Source organism: Nycticebus coucang, chromosome 1, assembly GCF_027406575.1.
Source record: "Nycticebus coucang isolate mNycCou1 chromosome 1, mNycCou1.pri, whole genome shotgun sequence".
Classification (NCBI taxonomy): Eukaryota; Metazoa; Chordata; class Mammalia; order Primates; family Lorisidae; genus Nycticebus; species Nycticebus coucang.
Window position 1 is genome coordinate 112,794 of NC_069780.1, and position 23,367 is coordinate 136,160.

Here is a 23,367-nt window from a genome sequence, read left to right on the forward strand (position 1 = left end):
TTGTCATCTCCTTTTCTTGAAATGGGAAATAAAATGCTTTCTTTTAAAATAAAAATATTATTTTTTCTTTTCATTAGGTTTCTGGCTGAAAAAAAAATCAAGATTCTACTAGTGATGATTTATTAATCTCTAGTTTTCGTCTTCTTCTAAGGATACTCCCCTCAGAAAACCTTTTATCCTTATACACTATGACAATCAGGTTTAGAGTTTTAAATAAATAAAACAGCCACATTAGAAGGCATACTGAAAATCAAATGATTAGCCACATGTGCCTTTCACAATCATGGATTATCTGAATCGGTTGTCAGAGCCCATAAGATACTGCTAACCTTGAGTCCAAGTTAATGTGTCACCCAACCTATTGCTCATGGCTTACAATGCAGATGTTATGAATACAAATCTTGATTTCTGGGAGACAGTATATACTGTAACAAACTCTGGCTAAACTATCAAAGGTAACGGCACTAATACTAACAGCACAATTTAAATGTCTATTCTTCATTCACTGCTGCCATCCTTACTTTTCACACCGATATTAAATTCTCAAGCCTAATCCTAGGACAAATGCAAGGTGTCACTATTTTTATTAAAAAAAGGGTCTCAAATACTAAACAAGCAAAAATTCATAAAATAAGATTGAGGTTTTTGGATAGTTACATTTGTTACTTTCTTTCTTTTTTTCTTTTGAGACAGAGTCTCACTATGTCACCCTTGGTAGAGTGCCATGGTGTTACAGCTCACAGCAACCTCAAATTTTTGGGCTTAAGCGATTCTCTTGCCTCAGCCTCCCAAGTAGCTGGGACTACAGGTGCCCTCAACAACGTCTGGCTATTTTGTTGTTGTTGTTATTGTTTAGCAGGCCCGGGCTGAGTTCGACTTGCCACCCTCTCAGTGCATGTGGCTGGGGCCATAACCACTGTGCTACAGGTGCCGAGCTGTATTTGTTACTTTCGATTTCTTGATCCTCATCACCTCTGGTTGTAAATATTTTTTCCTTCTTTTTATGCAAACAGGTAAATACACAAATCTGTCTTAAGTATTATAAAACGGTGTTCCAGCTCAAAGTTGCATGTGCTCAGACGTGTGTGAACCATTAGACAAGTGTTTACTATGCTTCAAAATGTCTTACAATTTTCCAGTGCAGTTTCATACTTATGTTTTCCTTAAATTAAGGCTTCATCCATGAGAAATCCACAGTACGATGAGTTGATTTTTTTAGCTTCTGAATTAAGTGCACTCTTCCCCAAATCAAGTGGTTCTGGAATGACCTAGGACAAGTTGCACTAATCAGGGCCAGGGCTGAAGTAGTACCTCACTGGGGGCCCAGGCAGGTCTTCGTCTCCATCAGCGTCTGGGGCAAATGACACAGTGAGATCCACGTATTTCTTTTCAGTGGAAGGTTTCACAAGTTTATGCATTCTAAGAAAAATAAGCAAGGATGAATATTTTGGCAAATTCTGTAAAATAAATGATTTGCTGACTGATGCCATCCAGAGAATCTGGACTTGTATCTAGACTTCATTTTAAAATCTAGTAACTCATCTGTTTCCAAGTTTTCATTTTTCTTTTAGTAAAGTTCTGAACTTAAAGGATACTCATTCACCTAAAAACAAAATCAATGTGGATCACTGCTGGCTATAAAAAATATAGATCATATGTCAAAAGACTTAAAAAAAAATCCCCATAATGTAAGCAATGATTTAAAAAAATTCTCCTCCTATACTCCCTATTAAGTGTAAAGGCATCATACATTCTCAAACATTATTCTGTAAAGATTAAAAAAAAACAAGCCAGATTTAAACGTCAAAATGCAAGCTAGGCCACAACAGTAAAAAACACTCTTTTTAAGGTTTTCCCTCATATCCAATGTTTATCCTATTTACTGAAAAACTACTCAATCTTTGCTGCTGTCACGTTATTGTCTTAAATCAGCATACCTCTTGAATCTCTATGCCCCTTAGATTATTACTTTAGCTTCTATTCAGCTGCCTTCAGTCTATTCTCTTCTACCTCCAATCTACATTGCTGCCAAAATTCTCTTATAATGTAAATTTGATGTTATTTTCCTGCCTAATAATGTTATCTATCATATAGCATGTACCTACTTTACGCTAGGCTCTGAACTATGCAATCTATTTAATCCTCAATAACCCTTTCCACTTTACAAAGATTTTTGTTTCATACATAATTTTCATTTTTTCCATCATTCACTGTTGTCATCTTACCTTTGAATCATTATAAAATGCTTGATTTCCAGCCGGGCACAGTGGCTCATGCCTGTAATTCTAACACTCTGGGAGGCCAAAGTGGGTGTATTGCCTGAGCTCATGAGTTCGAGACCAGCCTGAACTAGAGCAAGATCTCATCTTAAAAAAAAAAACACAAAAAAACAATAGCCAGGCATTGTGCTGGGCACCTGTAGTTCCAGCTAGTTGGGAGCCTGAGGCAAAAGAATCGCTTAAGCCCAAGAGTTTGAGGTTGCCGACGTGTGATGCCACAGCACTCTACCAAGGGTGACAAAGTGAGACTCTGTCTAAAAAAAAAACCCAAAAAATCAAAGTGTTGATTTCCGAAACAGACCATTCAATGCTCTCTTTAAGCTTTCATGTCTGCACAAACTGTTGTTGCTTTTGCCTAGAACACTTTCTTCAAAGGAAGTGCAAATGAAAGCTACTCTGAAGTAGAGGTTTGAGTTAGTAGTGCCCAAAGTACTTTGTAAAAAACCTTCATTATAATAATTATTTGATTACATTTCAATTAACATGCCAGTTTCTCTTAGTAGACTGTAAACTCCTTGAGAGTAGGGCTATTAGATGAAGATAACATGAAAATAAAATATTAACTGGAGTAATATGCAGAATATTACACTATTAGCTCTTAATGTTATTTTAGTGTGTAATGACTAAGGGCGCAATCATCTCATCCCACTAGATAAGAAACTAAGTTTCAAAAGTGGCAAAACAACCAAGTGGCTGAGCAAGGAACCCAGGTTTTTCTAAAGGTGAGTTCATGCTTTTAACCACAACCCCATCGATGGACCTTTCCATCATAGGCACTCAATAAATACCTGCTAAATGTATAATGCAATAAAATGAGAAATACTGTTCACAAATGTTATCATGCTGGAGGTATGATATCGGCCAACTCTCAAGCATTTTTGTTAATTATTTGCAATGAACTTCAGATTACGTTAATCAATACACTTCATGACCACACATTCCACTATCTAGGCACAGTACAACAAAAGGATTCTAAATGCCACTCTTAATTTATCCAAAAATACTCAGGGATCCTAATGAAAAATAAAAGGCAAATCAATGCTTTAACAATAGTTTCATTTTTAAATGTACAGATAATTAAAACTGGATTATAATTTAGAATTGATAACCACAGGCAAAGCCAACACATATGTGTCAGGTATTGGTCTAAGTATTTGAAATAAACATTGACCAGATCAAATAAAAGATTCCTGCCCTTATGAAACTTATGTCCTAGTGGGAGTTTGAAGGAGACAGACGTAAACAGTAAATCTAACAATACACACAGCATCACAGGACATTGGCAAGTGCGAGGAGGCAGAGAAGCAGAGCTGAGCACAGGGTTCAAGGCGACTGGATGGGCCAGGTAGGCTGCTGCACTACATGGTAAGTGGGGCACAGAGGGGCGTCTTCAGGAAGTACAAAGATCAGAAGCAAGAGTTAGCCATCTCAGCATCTCAGAAAGAGCTACAAGAGGGAGCCACCAGACCAAAGGCCCCATACTGGAGCATGACTGAAGTATTCAAGGAAAATTAGGGAGACCAGCATAGCTGGACTATTGCAAGCAGGGGGAGAGAAACAGAAAAGGAACTTAAAGGGATAATTGGAAACTCAATTATTTACCACCCTGCAGCCTACTATAAAGCAGTGGTTTTTTTGTTCCCTTTTAGTCTTTGTTCAGTTACCCCCTTGCCAGGTGAGAATCTGATAGACAAAGGAAACACTGAGACTACTCTGTAAACAAAGCAATACAATAGCCCTAACTTCCCACATTTCCTTTTCCCTCTACTCTTCATTTTCTCCATGGCACTTACCATCATCTCACACACTTGCCTAGTTGTTACACAAACTCAAGTAGGAAGGAACTTTGCTCAGTGCTGTGTCCCTAATGCTTTGAGTACTAGTATGCAGTGGACACCTTTAACAAAAATCTGTTCAATAAATGAATAAAGACAGCAATCTGGCATTTCTGTTTTATTACTGTGCCACGTATTATGTATTTCAACTTAAAAAAGTGGATCCACTTAAGTGTATTTACCAAATAAGATTTCTTTTTTTTTTTTTTTTTTTTGTAGAGACAGAATCTCACTGTACCGCCCTCCGGTAGAGAGCCGTGGCGTCACACGGCTCACAGCAACCTCTAACTCTTGGGCCTACGCGATTCTCTTGCCTCAGCCTCCCGAGCAGCTGGGACTACAGGCGCCCGCCACAACGCCCGGCTATTTTTTTATTGCAGTTTGGCTGGGGCTGGGTTTGAACCCGCCACCCTCGGCATATGGGGCCGGCGCCCTACTCACTGAGCCACAGGTGCCGCCCCCAAATAAGGTTTCTAAATCTGTTACCTGAAGAGCTCACTCTAAACTGTCATAAACTAACAAGGATACTGTAACCCTATCAATCTCTTGAGAGGTAGCTCGTTGGCCCTCGCTTGGCAACCTCCTCATCTTGCTAATACCACCAGACAAGACCAACACTTTTAACTGAAACATTTCAATTCTTTTGAATTGTTTGCATATAATGTTCAATACTTACGTCAACTTTAATCTTTTTGCATGACCAGGCATTACTGGAACATAAAGCATTTTGACTCCCTGTACCACCATTGTTGGCTCAATCCCATATTTCTCCTGAAAGTCAATACCGAAAAGACGAAAAAAAAAAAAAAAAAAATCAAAGCTTTACCCAAAAATAAAATGCTGAACATTGTTTATAAACATTTTATAACAAGTACCAAGAGAACAAACATGTGCTAAAAAATTTTTAATTTCCAATGAAGTTATGAATAAAAACTAAACAGAAATGAGACTCAAAGCTACTTATCAAACAAGTTATAAAAGTATCTCACTTTGACTGCATTAATGAAATCCAAGAGAGTAAAATCTTCTTTTCCATGTACAGTCCATCGATCCCAAATTGTAAATGATATTCCATTTCTGTTGTAGAAAGATATTTAGAACAGAAACACAAATGTTTTTCCCTTTACTGATTCTTAAAACAAACAAACCCCCCCCCTGCAGTCTATTATTTGTAATTTAGCTAGAAATTAATATAGGGGGGGATACAACTTTTAAAGTATTTCATAATCTATTCACCCCCCTCCCCCCCCCACACACACATTATACAGGTGACTGCTTTTCTCAGTGGCTGACTCTCTAGTGTCCCATGATAAATCAAATGCCTTGGTCAGAGTGCTCACTCTCCCTCTCTCTCTTTCAACAGCTGCAAGGTTCTCACTGTGCAAAGGCTCTAGTCCCCTATCCCTGGACACTTGGGTTGTTCCAAGTGTTGACCATGATGAACAATGCTGGGATGATTCTCTTGCAATATGTAATTAGAGATGTGTGCAAATGTATCTGCAATTTTTTTTTTCTTTTTTTTTTTTTAATTTTTTTTATTAAATCATAACTGTATACAATGATATGATTATGGGGCATCATACACTCACTTCATAAACCATTTGACACATTTTTATCACAGTGGTTAACATAGCCTTTCCGGCGTTATCTCAGTTACTGTGCCAAAACATTTACATTCTACATGTATCTGCAATTTTGAAATACATTGTCTTGTTTCCCTTGCTGTGGATTATGGTTATTTTGTGCTCTTATCAGCAACATATCAGAGTATTTACTTTCTCACGGCCTTGTCAAGATAAGATTTTTTTTCAACTTTTTGATTATTGCCAATCTGAAAAGTGAAAAGTGGAGTCCAGGAAATTGTTCTGCTTTGTTCTAAGCTTGTGAAATTAGATCCTAAATTCATAGTTAGTTAGGTACTGGAGTACCTAGTTCTAATTCATCTGGGTTAGGTAGACATAGATGAAACTGTAATGCTAAACAGAGTGGCTGATCAAGTTATAGAAAACTTCTTTGATTAGTGTAGGAATGCTTCAGGAAGAGGAGGTGTGATCTGGTCTCGAAGTAATGGCAAGGATACACACACACACACACACACATATATATATAAAAAGAGATGAAGCCAGTTTTTTCTTCTTAAAAGTTAAATATTTTATCTCATTATACAAGAGAAGTAGACCTTCATACATACCTGATTTTAGTCTTTCTTACTTCAGATGTCTCTGTAAATACTATAATTGGAATGGCTAAGTTAAGGAAACAATTTTTGTAGGCTTCAAATGGATAGCCACCAGTTACTTTGATCATCTCCAAGGCAACCTAGATAAAACAAGGTACTCTGTTCATACAAATAGCCTGAAACTATTTGTGACTTTAATTGGATCTATTCAATTTTCCCAAGCTGTTGTCAATCATTTCTCTGTGAATATTAAAAGCAGCTATAGACCTGGAATAATGTAAATTTCTTATTTATAGGCCTCTACAATTTAAGCATATTTTGTATTAATACTTTCAAACTTTCAATCTACTCTATACATGCTGAATAAAGTTATTAAAAATATTAAAGATTAGTGGGTGGCACCTGTGGCTCAGTGGGTGGGGTGCCAGCCCCTTATATTGAGGGTGGCGGGTTCAAATCTGGCCCTGGCCAAACTGCAACAAAAAAATAGTTGGGCGTTGTAGTGGGCGCCTGTAATCCCAGCTACTCAGAAGGCTGAGGCAAGAGAATTGCCTAGGCCCAGGAGCTGGAGGTTGCTGTGAGCTGTGTGACACCACGGCACTCCACCGAGGGGGATAGAGTGAGACTCTGTCTCTACCAAAAAAAAAAAAAAATAATTAATGATTAGCTTCTCAACTTGGCTGCTGTTGGCTATATAAAGGCTACTGATTTGTGGACATTGAGTTTATATCCTGAGACATTACTGTATTTCTTGATCACTTCCAGGAGTCTTATGGTTGAGTCTTTGGGGTTCTTTAAGTGTAAGATCATATCATCAGAAAAGAATGTGAGTTTGATCTTCTCTGCCCCCATGTGGATGCCCTTTATATCCTCCTCTTGCTTCCTATGGTGAATAATAGTGGTGATAGGGGACATCCTTGTCTGGTTCCGGTTCTAAGTGGAAAAGTTTTCAGTTTTACTCCATTCAGTATATTAGCTGTGGGTTTGTCACAGATGGCTTCAGTGGTTTCAGAAATGTGCCACTCATGCCTATATTGTTAAGTGTTCTTGTTAGAAAAGGATGCTGTATTTTATCAAATGCTTTTTCTGCATCTATTGAGAGGATCATAAGGTCATTATTTTTGCTTCTACTGATATGGTGAATTACAATTCCCAAATGAAATACCTAGGAATATACCTAATAAAAGAGGTGCAGGAAGGACAAAGAGAATTATGAAACCCTCAGAAAAGAAATAGCAGAAAACATTAACAAATGGAAGAACATACCATGCTCATGGCTAGGTAGAATCTTTGGAAGATTCCCAAAGCAATCTACAGATTCAATGCAATCCCCATTAAAATAGCAACATCATACTTTGAAGATTTGGAAAAAATAGTTCTTTGTTTCATACAAAACCAGAAAAACCCCCATGTAGCCCAGGCAATCCTTAGTAATAAAAACAAAGCCAGGGGTATCCCCCAACCAGACTTTAGGTTATATTACAAGTCCATAGTGATCAAAACAGCATGGTACTGGTACAAAAATAGAGACATAGACATTTAGAACCAAATAGAAAACCATGAGATGAAATTTACATCTTATAGCCACCTGATCTTTGACAGACCAAATAAAAGCACACACTTGGGGAAAAGAATTTCTATTCAATAAATGGTGCTGAGAGAACTGGATTACCAAAGGTAAAAGACTGAAACTGGACCCTCACCTTTCACCACTTATAAAAACTGAATAAAGATGGATAAAAGATTTAACTCTAAGACATGAAATGATAAAAATCCTAGAAGAAAGTGTGGAAAAACTCTTGAAGGTGTCAGCCTGGGGAAATATTTTATGAAGAAGACTTCCGTGGCAACTAGAACAAAAATAAACAAATGAGACTTAATTAAACTGAAAAGTTTCTGCACAACTAAGGAAACAACAACCAAAGCAAATAGACAACCATCAGAATGGGAAAAGATATCTGCAAATTATGAATTGGACAAAGTCTTTGTAACTAGGATTGATAGAGATCTTAATCAACAAAAAAAGAGCTAACAATCCCATCTATCACTGGACAAGAAACATGAACAGAACTTTCTCTGAGGAAGACAGACAAATGGCTAACAAACATATGAAAAAATGCTCATCATCCTTAATAAGAGAAATGCAAATCAAAACCACCCTGACGTATCACCCTTAGGCCACAACACAAAGTTCCAAAGCTTCAGATTTTGGTGCGAATGTGGAGAGAGGGGAACACTTTTTTACACTGTTGGTGGGACTGCAAACTATACAGCTTCTTTAAAAAGAATTATGGAGAATCCTCAAAGAACTCAAATCAGATTTCCCATTTGATCCCTCAATTTCACTACTAGGCATCTAACCAAAAGAAAAAAAATCATTTTATCATAAGGACATTTGCATTAGATTGTTTATAGCAGCTCAATTTACAACTGCCAAAAATGTGAAAACCCTAAATGCCCACTAACCCAGGATTATGTATACCGTGGACTATTATCGAGCCATAAAAAAGATGGACTTCATATCTTTTGTTTTATCCTGGATGGAGCTGAAGCACATTCGTCTTAGTAAAATATCACAAGAATATAAAAGCAATTATCCAATGTACTCAATACCAGTGTGAAGCCAGAAGATGATCTAATACATGCCCATGTAAGAGAAAAACTCAAATCAATTCAAGTTGGTGGGAGGGGTAACAAGGGAGGGGGAAGGGAAGGAGGTGGGGATGTTCCCACTGAATGGGCACAGTGTGGAGGTGTTTGGTACACTTTTTGAGTGTCGGTCATTAACCATAAGAGGAACTTTACCAAACAAAATCAAATATTTTGACCTGGTTGTTTGTACCCTCACATTAACCTGAAATAAAAAATATATATGTATTAATGACTATATAATTTCTCTACTTTGAAAGCAGATACCGGAACTAAAAAAATACGACAGTCTAATATCATTTAATACAAGGACAGATAACTACACAGCTTCTAAGATTAACTCCAGAGTGATGATATAATATGGTACAACTAGGACCATACTATAAGTTGTAAATCACCAAGAATAAAGACCAGGGCAGTTCACCGTATTCAACAAAACAGGGTATCTGCATTGTACAGCGGTTAGAGATGACTGAGAGGACAATTGCCTTAAGAAAAATTTATAATCTATCTTGAGCTTATTTTTGTTAAAATGTATACACATAACCTTAAAATGTAGGTGACTATTTTCAGAGATCACATGAAATTTTAAATTTTATTTATTTATTTTTTTTGTAGAGACAGAGTCTCACTTTACCATCCTCGGTAGAGTGCCGTGGCGTCACATGGCTCACAGCAACCTCCAGCTCTTGGGCTTGTATGTGATTCTCTTGCCTCAGCCTCCCGAGCAGCTGGGACTACAGGCGCCCGCCACAACGCCCGGCTATTATTTTGTTGTTGTAGTTTTGGCCGGGGCCGGGTTTGAACCCACCACCCTCAGCATATGGGACCGGCACCCTACTCACTGAGCCACAGGCGCCGCCCTTAAATTTTAAAATGCAGGATTTATCCTTCTCTAAGATCTCAGAGTGATTGGTGGGTTTGGTAATGACAGGAAATACAGGGAAGTGGAAATGAAAAAGGAGTATTTTTTTTCAAAGAACAGCGAACTCACCAAGCCAGAAACTGCAGCAGTGGACGTTGCTATTGCAGGTATAATCTTGCCAGCTATTCGCTTTGTTTTGAAGCGGTCAGCTGGTTCAATGTTATACATTTTGGCACGGAGATTTGATGCAGCTGTGATAAAATCTATGTGTCCATTACGATCATCATCTTTTTCAAATGAAAGCACCACCACCTGAAGGTCATCTGATTACAAAAACCAGAAAAATAATAATTTCCCTAGGAAATGGTTAAGGTTTTAATAGGTAAAAAGCAATGTCGGTTTGTTATTTTACAGACTCCTTTTTATGTTTTTAAATAACTAAAAAATATAGGAAAAATTCAGGCTATTGAAGTTATTGAAGACCATGAAAATGATGTTTAAATACCACTAAATTAGAAAAGTTTCTATATTAAAGAAAGCTAACAAACAGTAAAATAAGAAAGCTATGCACGGCACTTCTGCAAACAAGTTGTTTACAATAAAAAAAAAACAAAAACAGTGGCACCTGTGGCTCAAAGAAGTAAGGCACCAGCCCCATATGCTGGAGGTGGTAGGTTCAAACCCAGCCCCAGCCAAAAAAAAAAAAAAAAAAAAAAAAACCAATGGTATTGTCCAAAAATTTCTTCCATAAATCCTACTCTGAAACATTTTCTTCTGGTAACTAAGAATACAGTCAGTTGGCCAAATTAAAATATGTACCTTTTTGAAAATTTTATAGACCAGTGGTTCTCAAAATCATTATAATAATTATTCTAGACTATTTTTCCTGAAATTTTACAAGTCCATGCATAAAACACCAGAAGTTTGGGAACCACTGATTAATGTAATAAGAAGATGCAGAGCAGGTAGAAAAAGATGACTGCATGGAGTTGTTTTTAAGGAATTAAAGTTCAGTTTTCCTATATTTTGGTATTTAAGATCACTAGCAAGGATGTATATAAGTCAGTCTGTACTCCCTCGGTTGGTAATTATGGGGACTAAACACCTAAGGGGAGTCCTGGCTATGGTTCTTTATCCTAGAGCGATTTACTTGGGTCTGTCTGAAGATTAGTCTCCACAAGGATCTTGTCAATCTGAGTTTTTAATTCATTAAAAACAGAGCTATTCTCTCATGTTTTTAGACCTACTCATCTTCTGAAGGACTAAAAGAATCTGAATAACAAAGCACTTAATGTGATCTGGAAGAATTAGATTTCAGCCTTTGAAGGTAGGGCAGTGGTGGGGAAAAGAACAAATTTGGTCACATTTAAAGATGAATAGTGACTTTTGTTTGATCATGAAATCATCATTACTGGGTTTTTTGTTTTTTTTTTTTTTTGGCCAGGGCTGGGTTTGAACCCACCACCTCTGGTATATGGGGCCGGCGCCCTATTCCTTTGAGCCACAGGTGACACCCCATTTTGGTATTATTAAATTCTATAAACTTTTGGGTGTAGAGTGTAGTGAAAATAAAAACCAACCTTGTTTAAAACATTTTAATAAAGATTTTCCCTTACTTTTGGTAGCTTCATTAGATAAAATAGCCTTTTCTAATTGGAATACAGCATCCCTCTCATCTTCACTGCTAACAGGAACATGGTCTGGTTTCCTTGCAGTTTCATCAGTTTGAACAACCTTTAAATATATGATATATTTTTTATTAATGTTATATCCTGCATGTAAGTTTGGTTACCATTTATTTATTTATTACCATTTATGTTTTATCAAATAAATCATAAAGAAAAATATTCCCTCGCTGTACTTTAATCAGATCATTATTCATTATGGTCCTCCATAAGCCATTGTACCTCCTGGCAGGTGTGTGCGATGCTGTTACTCAAGTATTTGTTCATGTCATTTTCTATCTTACCACAGTGGCACATGAACTTTCTGGGAGAAGAGACTTTGATGTGTTTTATTCGCTGAGAGAGCTCCAGTATATCTAAAACAAACCTGTTTGCAATGGATGTTAAAAGTATTTACTGAGTAGCTCATGGGATCTAAGTCCATATAGATAGATCTCTTTTAAAATTCCACAGTAAAATAAGGTAAATATTGATCTAACAGTCTGTGATTTAAAATCAAGTTACACAGCTGTTAACTAGTGCATACCTGTTTTATAACATGAAAGAAATTAAAGAAATCCATAACATTATATACAAAGTATGGGTATCCTTTAAATATTGATTGCTGACGTAAGTTCTTTCCTACAGAATATGTCTTCCTTTATCTAGCAAGTTTAGCATGAGTAAGGCAGCACATAACACAATTAATTCATCATTAAAGAATTACTTTTTAGATATTCCATGAAGGCACTGGAGTTAATATTCTCAAACCAAGAAAACTACCTTCATCATCACTAAAGTACTATTTGTTTGTTTATGTTTGGGGATTTTTTTTGAGACAGGGTCTCACTCTGTCACCACGGCTGGAGTGCAGTCAAGTCATCGTAGCTCACGGTGACCTCAAACTCCTGGGCTCAAATGATCCTACATGCTTCAGCCTTCCAAGTAGCGGGGACTATAGGTGCATACCACCATGCCTGACTCATTTTTATTTATTATTTTTTTCTTTTTCGTTTTTGGCCGGGGCTAGGTTTGAACCCAACACCTCTGGCATATGGGACCGGCGCCCTACTCCTTGAGCCACAGGCGCCGCCCCTCATTTTTATTTTTATTTTTGTAGTGATGGGGTCTCACTACATTGCTCAGGCTAGTCTTGAACTTGCGTGGCTCAAGTGATCCTCCCATCTGGGTTTCCCAAAGTGTTGGGATTACAGGCGTGAGCCACTGAGCCTGGCCCTTAAAGTACTATTTATTATTAAAAAATACAATAAGATCATGGTTTTGCAGATTAAACATTATTACAAGCATGTAAGAAATATTAAGGAGTCAAGGAAGCAAAACCTCTTGTTTGCCGAATCCCCAGCAGACACTTTCGGCTGTAACTGGAAGTATAGAGCTGAAGCTCTAGTGTGAGCGTAAGGGAGTTGTTACCAACTCTGTAATTCATATGAGAACTGCAGCTGACCTGCTTAGGGAAATGTATTACTCCCAAATTTTAACACAGAAACAGAAGTAATGCAAACCAGAAAACAGACTGAAGCATGAGCAGTGTTGGCAGTGTGGGCTACCCGCCTTCTTCATTTGGGACCGCTGTTTATCCCCACTGTATTTTTATTCTTTGTAGACTACAAGTCACAGACATTTCATTCAGCAAACCCATGTATTTGTGCAAAATTAATTGCACACAAGTCTTCCTTTTCCCAAAAATAAAAGCAGTGTTGGAGACTGCACAAACTATTTCTCTCCTGAACAATATGGGGAGATAGTCATCACTCAGAAATTGTGTATAGCTGGAGGGTAAGGGGAAGAGAAGGCTGTTTTGTGGATGATTTTTAGAGTGTATACAAAAAAGGTATATACTGCTCATATAAAAAAGTGAAAATGTTTCTTATTTTCAAACTTTCTTAACTCTGCCTAAACTTCACATACCATCTTTATTAATACTCCCTTATCTCTTTCCAATATATTTGCTTCAAATGTCCCAATTTCCATCTCTTCTGCAACACAACAGCACCTACATAGCAAATGGTAACTGCAGAAAAGGTGGAGATCTCTTTTACAACTGAGCTTAGCAGAACACACCCAGCAGGTTAACATTAAGTAGGTTCTCAACTATTGTCTTGCAAAGTTACTACATCTTTCCAGCAAACTGGAAAAATTATTTCATACTCTTTTCTGTTCTAATTTCCTTTACCTTTCTATCCCCTCATTCTGAGCTGCTAAGCTTCCTTATAATTTCAACTAAGAAAATAACAACTCCAATTTTCCTAAAAAGGGCTGTAGTAAAATAGATACAGAATCCAAACTTTTATCTTCACTTTCCTGTTACCTGCTACTTCATTCAAGCCATCATTATCTCCCCCTCCTACACATTTCAATCATCTCCTAATAGCCTTTCTGGCTTGCTCTTTTGTGTCACATAAAATCATTCTTCACACAACAGCCAGAGTCACCTCATCTTCCTAAATATAAGTCAGACTATCTCGTTCCTCTGCTTAAAATCTTCCACGGGCTTCTCATCTCTCAGTGGAGCATGAAGTACTAATCACAACCTCAACTGCCTCTCTGATTTCACAGTCTCCCCGTCCCCTCACCTGTTTTCTGTTAGCTCCTACAGCTGCACTTCTTTTCCCTGATCTCTTCACTTCCGACAGTTTTCTGCTCACATGTCACCATTATAAGGAGTTTTCCCCCTTCCAATCCATATATGACAACACTAGCTCCATCGCTTTTTTTTTTTTTCCTGAAACAAGGTCTCACTTGGCTGCTCAGGCTGGAGTGCAGTGGCACAATCACAGCTCACTGCAGACTTGAATTCCCAAGCTCATGCGGGCCTGCTGATTCAGCCTCCAGAGTGAATGGGACAATCAGCACCATCACACCTGGATGATTTTTTTTTGTAAATGGAGACCAGGTCTCACTATGTTGCCCAGGCAGGTGTTGAACTAAAGGCCTCAAGTGATCCTCTCATTGTGCTGGGATTATAGGCATGATCACCATGCCTGGCCTCGTCATTCTTCATCTCTTTCTCCTATTGCTCTTCTTCTCAACGCTCATGTCCACACTGCCTTGTTATAGGCTTTTGGCACTTCTCTCTTTAATCCATCTCCACCTGACTGGCATAAGACATCCACAGGGAAGACTGTCTATTATGCTATTTTCCAGGTTCAGCATTCTGAATACAGACTAAGAACTATCTGGTAAACTATCTGGAATTTTTAAACATACCTTGTTGGAAGGTTTGAATTCCTGAATCTTTACTTCTGAAAGAATATTCAAGAGGGCATCTGCTGATAAGTCCTGTTTTTTAAAAAAGCAATCAACAAAGATATTCTATTTCTGAATTCTAGAGCTAAGAACATCTTATAAAAGGTCCTTAATCATATTAAAATATTTCAATCATTATCACCTGAATATTTACACCACATCCATTTAACTCATTTACCTTTATTTCTATACAAACGTCATCTATAAATGTTATTCGAGGAGGGTAGTTGAGGGGTGAAACAGTAGTTATTAGTCAACAAACCTGCAATCTTAATTCTTTCTTCAAATTTCTAAAAAGGTAATTTTATAACTGGTTCTGAATATAAGACTAAGTGCCTTGAAATCAGGGATTATCTGCCATTTCATTAGCTTCAATTTTTTATAAATTTCCGCAAAGTTATACTTGATAAATAAAATAAATAAATAAGTAAATGGAATTCATACCTTGAGAAATAAGAAAATATTTAAATGCTTCAAAATGAACGCAGATAAATTTAAGGCTATCAGGTCCACATTCATTACTAGGAAGCTGTTTAGGAAGAGCCAATATTTAACTACTGTTCTTACCACAAAACTACTATGCTTTTCACAGAAAGAATGTCAGACCGAATGCCATCAATTTTTACCAGACATTTAAAGTATACCAGGTATACTTTATTTGCCTTAATTCCAAAAAGAATTAATCTATAACGAGCATTTTTATCAGGATCCAAAATGCCACTGTTAATTATGGACTTGGTTCATATTTCTCCATTTAGCATCGCAGTTTACATAGCTCTAATATAAATTTGTGAGGAAGAATTCACTAATGCAGATCTACCTTTCAAACAAAACTGTATTAGATTATTTATTTATTTAGAGATAGAATCTTATTTTGTCACCCGCAGTAGAATGCTATGGTGTCAACAGCTTACAGCAACCTCAACTCTCGGACTCAAGTGATTCTCTTGCCTCAGCCTCCCAAGTAGCTGGGACTAGAGGCGCCTGCCGTAACTCCTGGCTATTTTTAGAGATGGGGTCTCACTCTTGCTCAGAGTGGTCTTAAACCTGTTATCTCAGGCAATCTATCTACCTCAGCCTCCCAGAGTGCTAGGATTACAGGTGTGAGCCACCACGCCCGGCCTCTCTAAGGAATATTTTAAAATTGCTATGAAATGGTTCACTTTGGCCTTTCAGAATAATTAGGATAACTGAAACTGATAAACAGGCTATAAATATTTTAAAAATAAAGAGTATTAGTTACAAATATTGTTGTTTAACTAAATTTGGAAAGAAAAATTCAACTGTCTTCTACTTATTAATACGGCAATGAGCTTTTAGCTTCTGCTATGTTGGAAAGAACAATACAACAAAATGAAAAGCTTCTATTAGAAAGTATTCTTATAGGGTTTGGTACCTGTAGCTCAGCGGCTAGGGCTTTGGCCACATATACTGGGGCTGCTGGGGGTTCAAACTCAGCCCAGGCCTGCCAAATAATGACAACTACAACAAGAAAATAGCTGGGCACTGTGGCAGGTGCCTAGAGTCCCATCTACATGGGAGGCTGAGGCAAGAGAATCACTTAAGTACAAGAGTTTGAGGTTACCGTGAGCTGTGAAGCCATGGCACTCTACCGAGGGCGACATACTCTGTCTCAAAAAAAAAAAAAAGTATTCTTATAACACATAAACACAGTTTGACGCAATTAGCTGACTAGTCACCTACTTCTTTTTTCTTTTTCGGGCCAGGGATACCAAAACTAGCTTTAATTTGTCCAGAAGCTCCACAGAGCAGTCTGGAGCTGTTTCTTGGAGGAAAGCCACAAGTCCACAGTGCACACGGCCAACGGGCCTCTAGAAGTTCTTCAGCAGGCCCAGGATGTGCTTCTGCTTGTTCTCCTGGAGCTCTGGGCTCCGGTTGTCCCCGATGTTCTCTGCATACTCCTTGATGATGTGCCTGACAATTTTGATGGAGCTTCCTTGCATGTTCAGGATCTGGTGAACCCTCTGGCAAATCTGGGGAACGTTGGCATTGCAGATCTCAGCCATGATGTAACAGATGTGCTGGAGAACAAAGAGCCCTGCATCCAGGCACTGGAGGTAGAACTCATCCTCAGTGTCATTATCTATGATCTCTCCATGCCGGACCATGTGTTGTTTTTCCCCTTCAATGGTCTTGTCTGATAGCTGCATTGCATTCATATATTTAAAATGCAACTCTATTAATAAGTCTATCAACCTTTTCACTGTCATTTTCAGTGGATCTGTTCAGAAGCCAGGTTTGCTGCTGCCCTCTCAGGTTCTGCAGGAGGGAAGCCAGGATCGAACAGACATGTTCTTCATGTTCCTTCTCAGTGGTTCCCACTTTCTTGATCTTCCCGGGAGATTTCATAAAGAGGGGAAGATGGTTCGTAAGCCAAGAATGTCAACAAACTTATGACAGTTGTCTGTGCCCTTGGGCCCAATCATAGAATGGTCCAGCACTTTCAGGGCACTGCTCTGGGAGATCTTCTTTTCCCTGAGCATGAGATTCATCAGTGGAAGACCGTCACCCTTCAGGAAGCACTCGCAATTGGAACTGAGCATTAGGCAGGCACAGAACGAATTGAACAGATTCTCCATCATCTCCTGCTCTTCAGCTGTGCTAGGATTGTGTCTTTTAAACACGGATAACTGCTGAAGAAGCACATTGATTCTGTCCAGCTCCCCAAGCAATTCCCTGTTATGGTTGTTGTCCTGGAGCAATACGGCCAGCACGTCAATGCAGCATGGTTTGTTGGCATCTAAAGGCATCTTTGTCTTCAGCCTCTTCAATAGCTACTGCAGAAGACCCTGCTGGGCACTATCTGTACACAACTCAGGTTGGAACTCTGCCATGTTTTCTATAATAGCCATGGTCCCTGGCCCAGCCAACAACTGGTACACTAGTTCCCCCCACTTGCTCCTAGTCTCCTCCTTCTAACACTAGTTTTATACCACTTGCTAGGGCTTTAAAGAGCATCTTACCTCGTCTGTAAATGGAATGCAATATACCGTAGCATACAGTTTTGCAGCATTCTGGAGGAAACTGAGGTGCCTTTTGAAATGAAAAAATAAAGCAAAGTTTAAATGCATAGTTTTAAAGATGATATTTAACTCATTAGGAACTATATATAACCTTTAAAATGTAGTTTAAAGAAAACTACCAGAATTTTGTATAGGATTATTTGTTACAGGATTATTTTTTTAAAAGTAAGACAATGAAATTCTGGTGAAGTCATAAAGAAGAAATCAAATGTTTGCCATCAAAAATACTAATATCCGGGCAGTGACCACGACTACTTTAGGAAGAGAACAGAGGGGCCAGAGGCAGAAAAAAAATAAGACTAGTTAAAGAAAATTCATAAGAAAATACAATTCATTTGGTCTTAAAGAGTATATATCAGATTTAAACTGAGCAAACAAGTTTGTTTAAAAACACGAAAAAATAAATTCTTATAGGAGAAGTGGTTTAGGTAAGGTGACTGGAAGACTAAAACAAAAAACAGATGAGAAAATTAAGCACTGAGTTATTTCTTAAAAGGGAAGTTAGTGAAAGACTGACTAAATATTTAATCTATATACACATCAGTGTTAATCTAATGTGTGTCTAAAATAGTGTATCTAAGTATTTAAGCAGAGACTTCTCTGAAAAGTAATTTGAGATTATTTAGGCAGATATTCAGCAATTGTTTTTTCCTCTATATAACAAAGATGCTTATATATTAGCATTAAATATAAAAACATTTATTGTCATTTTACTTTATGGATAAAGACAAAGAGGTGACTTTGGTTTTACCTTAGAGTAGATAATTCTTACAAAAATGGAGGTTATTTACAAAGTAAGTAAATAGATTCACATTTTTGTGGGAGAGGGTTGTAGCTGGCTTTGTAGGCCAGAATGCGATAATAGGAACGAAATAATTTAACTTAAAGAGCTTAAGGTTTTCACTCGGCAATTTATAGTTAGAAAATTACAATAAGGACACATATAAACTAGATATAAATACTCACAAAGGTTCCTTTAAATCAAATTTTATTGGAGATGGAGGCCTCTTTGGTGATTGCCAAAACAAACCTAAAAAAAATATACAAATATTATTTTCTTTTCTTTTATTTATTTATTTATTTACTATTAAATCATAGCTGTGTACATTGATATGATCATGGGGCACCACACACTAGGTTCATATACCGTTTGACACATTTTCATCACAATGGTCAACACAGCCTTCCTGGCATTCTCCCAGTTATTGTGCCAAGACATCTACATTCCACATCTACTAAGTTTCACATATACCCTTATAAGATACACCGCAGGTGTATTCCCACCAATCCTCCTTCCTCCACCCACCTCCCCCCTCCCTCCCCTCCCTTTCTCCCTTCCCCTTATTCTTAGGTTGTAACTGGGTCATAGCTTTCATGTGAAAGCCCTAAATTAGTTTCATAGTAGGGCTGAGTACATTGGGTACTTTTTCTTCCATTCTTGAGGTACTTTCAAATATTATTTTCAATGTATGTAGCCAGTAATAAATTACATTAAGATTTCTCAGTAGTTATACTTACTACCATCTTTTAACCGTATGTCTAGAGGGAAACAGTGAAGCAGCTGAAGAGCCTAAAAGGGAAAAAAATGAATTGAAGAAACTCACTACTTAATATTATCTGAGGCAAAATATTTTTTAAAAGTAAAAATTAAAAAATTTTACGTGTAGTTAACATACACACGTGTCAAAAATCACCACATTACAATACACACAGTGAAGTCTCGCAGCCACCCCATGTCCCATTTGTCCAATCTCCTATCACTGCCTTTCACACCTGGAAAAACCTCTATTGTCATTTTTTACCAGTACGTACATATTTTTTTCTGGGAGAAGCATCTATAGCAAACACAGAATTATTTCACTCCTTTTTACACAAATGATGGTATATTTTACATACCATTCTGTTTTCGAAGAGGTAATCCTTAAATAATGATACCAGACAAAATACATAGTACTTTGTATTGTGAAATTATATGATGTTTGAAATTAGCTTCAAAATCTTTTGGGGAAGGCTGCATATGAGTGAGAGGATGTACGAACTGATAACTGTTAAATCTGGCTGATAGGTAAATAATAATTACGTTAAGGTTCATTATATTATTTACTCTCCATTTCAATGGCTAAATATTTTCAATATTGAAGTTTGAAAAAAATCTGAGAGAAGAACTAAAAAAATTATATTTTGAAATAAAGAGATCATTGATAATCATGGTAAGAACAATCTGAACAGCAAGGGGAAAGAAGCAACATTAGCCAGGAGAACAGATTATGTTTCCAAGGTGCAGAGCCACAATGAAAGTGAGAGGACTGGAAAAGTGTAATCAAAAGGTTTTTTAAAAAGATGAACTTGGGCGGTGCCTGTGGCTCAAGGAGTAGGGCGCCGGTCCCATATGCCGGAGGTGGCAGGTTCAAACCTAGCCCCGGCCAAAAAAAAAAAAAAAAAAAGATGAACTTGATTTATTTTCTGCACAGTGGCTCAAGTCTGTAACCCTAGCAAACTGGGAAGCCAAGGAAGGCAGACTACTCGAGACCAGTCTAAGCACGAGCAAAACCCAGTCTCTAATAAAAAATAGAAAAACTAGGTGGGTGTTGTGCAGGTGCCTACAATACCAGCTACTTGGGAGGCTGAGACAAGAGGATTGCATGAGCCTAGAAGTTTATGAGGTTGCTGTGAGCTCTGATTCCACAGGACTCTACCCAGGCATAGAGAGAGTGTCTCTGTCTCCAAAAGAAAAAAGAATCTTATATTCTGATAGGTAAGAGCCAGAACATAAAAGGATCCACAAACACACAGGTAACAAGCCAAGAAGTGGCATCTAAACGTATTCTTTAATTAGTAACACTCAAAGATGAATTAGTTGTGTGCCCAGCGCATGTTCTCACCTAACGTACTAGTTATTTCTGAAAAGCTTTATGAAATACAGTACATATTTTAAGTTAATTTGGTAATAATGAAATGAGCCAAGGTCAGACCTTTTCGAAATGTCTCAACTCACAATGTATACATACCTTATGGTTAAAATATTTTTCAAACTTTAGTCTTGCTAATTCTACACACTGGGACCAATTTCTAGGTCTTCTGCTAAGTAATTTAATAACTTGAAAACAGCCTTCTAAATTGTGTCCACTTTGTATCTTCTAAAATGGGAGAGAAAAAAAAACTGAATATACTTCCAATTTAAAACACAAATACCCCATCTTTGAAAAGCAAGAGCCACATTAGTTTCATGTGCCAGCTCATGTATTTTAAGCTTTTACTTTTTCACTTTACACTCCTTTCCCTCCCTTTCTCTTTTTTTCTTTCTTTCCTTTCCTTTCTGTTTTTACAGAAGGGGAATTGGGAGGAGATAGCACATGAAATTTTAAGTTATCAGTTCTATGTATGTACTTACTATAAGAAGTGCTATGAATAATATTTGATGCTAAAAACTGGCCTTCTTTGTACAGGATTAAAGTAAGAAAGCATCTTTGAAGTTGTTCACATTATGAGAGTAATAAGTCTGAAAGATTACTGTCTCCTCACAAAATATTCACTAGAATTTACCTCAACTTCGGAATGGCCTAAGAAGCCCTTTTATTGTTTGTATCCCTCCTACCATCATCACATCTTTACAGATAGAAGCATTTAAATTGCTGTTTTGTAGGCCAAACATGGTCAAATATTAACAGTTTCATATAGTTCCACAAAACTTAAAAGAAAAAAGAAAGGTCATGTGTGACATAATTTCAAGATTCTTGATATATCACTTCATTTTTCTGTGTACAATAACAATGGTAAAATCTCTTTTTATGGAGGCAAAATGAATTACTTGCAGGCAACTTAAAATAAGATTATATTCATACAGGGTATTAAAAATTTATATAAAAATGTACTACCTGCAGGACTTCTTCTGCAGATGAGTAGGTTTGCCAAAACTTGTTAAATAACGAAGGCTTATGGGAAAAGGAACTTTCAAACTGTAAGGTAAGAGAAAATAAAAGTTATAAATAGAAGTCTATTTAAAGTTGGAAATGCCTTCTCTCCTTTAAAAAGAAAATAAAATTCCTTTTAACCTTTACCTTATCTCTGGCCCACTGTATAGTATGCTCAATGGTGGCTGGGAAAGACTTCAGAGTACAAAATGGTATTTCCTCTTCTGGGGGATCCCGCTAATTTATAAGATATGATAATACGTATTAAGAGACACAATGATAAATTTTTATTGATTGAATTTACTTTTAAGCTCTAGACCATTAAAAAAAATAAATCCAAAATAAATAAAATCCAACCATACTTTTATATACTTTCTTAGGCAATAAGAGGAAAAGTTAATTCTTTGGACATTTAATCTATTTGTTAATAAGCAATATAATGATAAACATGAACAATTACTGTAATGATAAATATGAATCCCATTTATTACCTATGCACTCATTTAGAGTGCCATGAAGCACTCATGGCAGAATACCATACATAAGTGATATTTTTCTCCAAAAAGTAAGGTGACATTTAAAATTTTATAATAGGCTTAGTGCCTATAGCTCAGCAGCTAAGGCGTCAGTCACATATACCAGAGCTGGTAGGTTCAAATCCAGCCTGGGACTGCCAAACAACAATAACAACAACAACAACAACAAAAAATAGCTGGGCATTGTGGCGAGCGCCTGTAGTCCCAGCTACTTGGGAGGCTGAGGCAAGAGAATCGCTGAAGCCCAAGAGTTTGAGGTTGCTGTGAACTGTGTGCCATGGCACTCTACCGAGGGCAAGGTAGTAAAACTCTCTCCACCCAAAAATTTAAAAAATAAATAAATAAATAAAATTTTATAATACTATCTACTTTGAAAAGTAATTCAAGAACCCACAATGTAATGGGGATATGTTTAGGTCAGTATACCATGAACTTCTTCATGGAGGAAAAAAAATTGTGAACAGGGGATAATATGTCCTGTGACTTGGTATAGTTTCTTACCGAAAACATGTATTAACAAATGGCAAATGCCTAGGTTGTCGCAAATGCCTAAAATACCACTGAAGAAATCCATATTCTCGTACAGGGTCCATTTAGCCTAGGCATATTGGTTTACCCAATCGAAAATGATTCACTTTGACTCTTTTTACTTAGAGATTTATATTCTAGCTCACTGACCTATGAAACATCACTAAATATTTTATAAGTCAAAGAAGAAAGCCAGAAGAGTATTAAATACTGGTTTTTATGAGTATGAAGTCAGAAGAACTGAAGCTTTAGAAAAGATGCAACTGAATGAATAAATCAAGGTAACTTCAAGAATTTTATAATACTGCCTATTCGAAAATCTTCTAATACCCAACATATCATGATTTTCTCCAGCTAATCTTCAAATTAGAGTTGTCAATGTAGCCTAATATAGTTTCATTATATTAAATTAACTTATAATTTCATGACAATACATGGGAAAATAATCTTTATATAAACTGAAAAATTTTACTGAACACGCTTGGCGCCCAAGCTCAGTAATGTTAGAGTGCTGGTGACAAAAAATAGCCTGGTGTTGTGGCGGGCACCTGTAGTCCCAATTGCTTGGGAGGCTGAGGCAAGAGAATTGCTTAAGCCCAAGAGTTTGAGG

The 23,367-nt window shown here is 37.2% G+C and overlaps 1 protein-coding gene and 1 pseudogene across 1 annotated transcript in view; both read right to left on the reverse strand.

Moving 5' to 3' along the window:
• Positions 1-553: 553 nt before the first annotated feature.
• UBA6 (ubiquitin like modifier activating enzyme 6) overlaps positions 554-23,367 on the reverse strand; it is a 79,242-nt gene continuing 56,428 nt past the window's right edge. Inside the window, exons 21-33 of the mRNA XM_053582363.1 lie at positions 21,841-21,930; positions 21,658-21,738; positions 20,791-20,919; positions 19,301-19,352; positions 18,749-18,812; positions 17,723-17,792; positions 14,700-14,771; positions 11,424-11,541; positions 9,937-10,130; positions 6,306-6,433; positions 5,104-5,191; positions 4,791-4,885; positions 554-1,419 (exon numbers count right to left, since the gene is read on the reverse strand). Coding sequence (XP_053438338.1) covers positions 1,284-1,419; positions 4,791-4,885; positions 5,104-5,191; positions 6,306-6,433; positions 9,937-10,130; positions 11,424-11,541; positions 14,700-14,771; positions 17,723-17,792; positions 18,749-18,812; positions 19,301-19,352; positions 20,791-20,919; positions 21,658-21,738; positions 21,841-21,930 — 1,317 coding nt within the window. The 3' untranslated portion in view covers positions 554-1,283. The remainder of the gene's footprint in view (positions 1,420-4,790; positions 4,886-5,103; positions 5,192-6,305; positions 6,434-9,936; positions 10,131-11,423; positions 11,542-14,699; positions 14,772-17,722; positions 17,793-18,748; positions 18,813-19,300; positions 19,353-20,790; positions 20,920-21,657; positions 21,739-21,840; positions 21,931-23,367) is intronic.
• On the reverse strand, positions 16,509-17,611 carry LOC128576060 (beta-catenin-like protein 1; annotated as a pseudogene).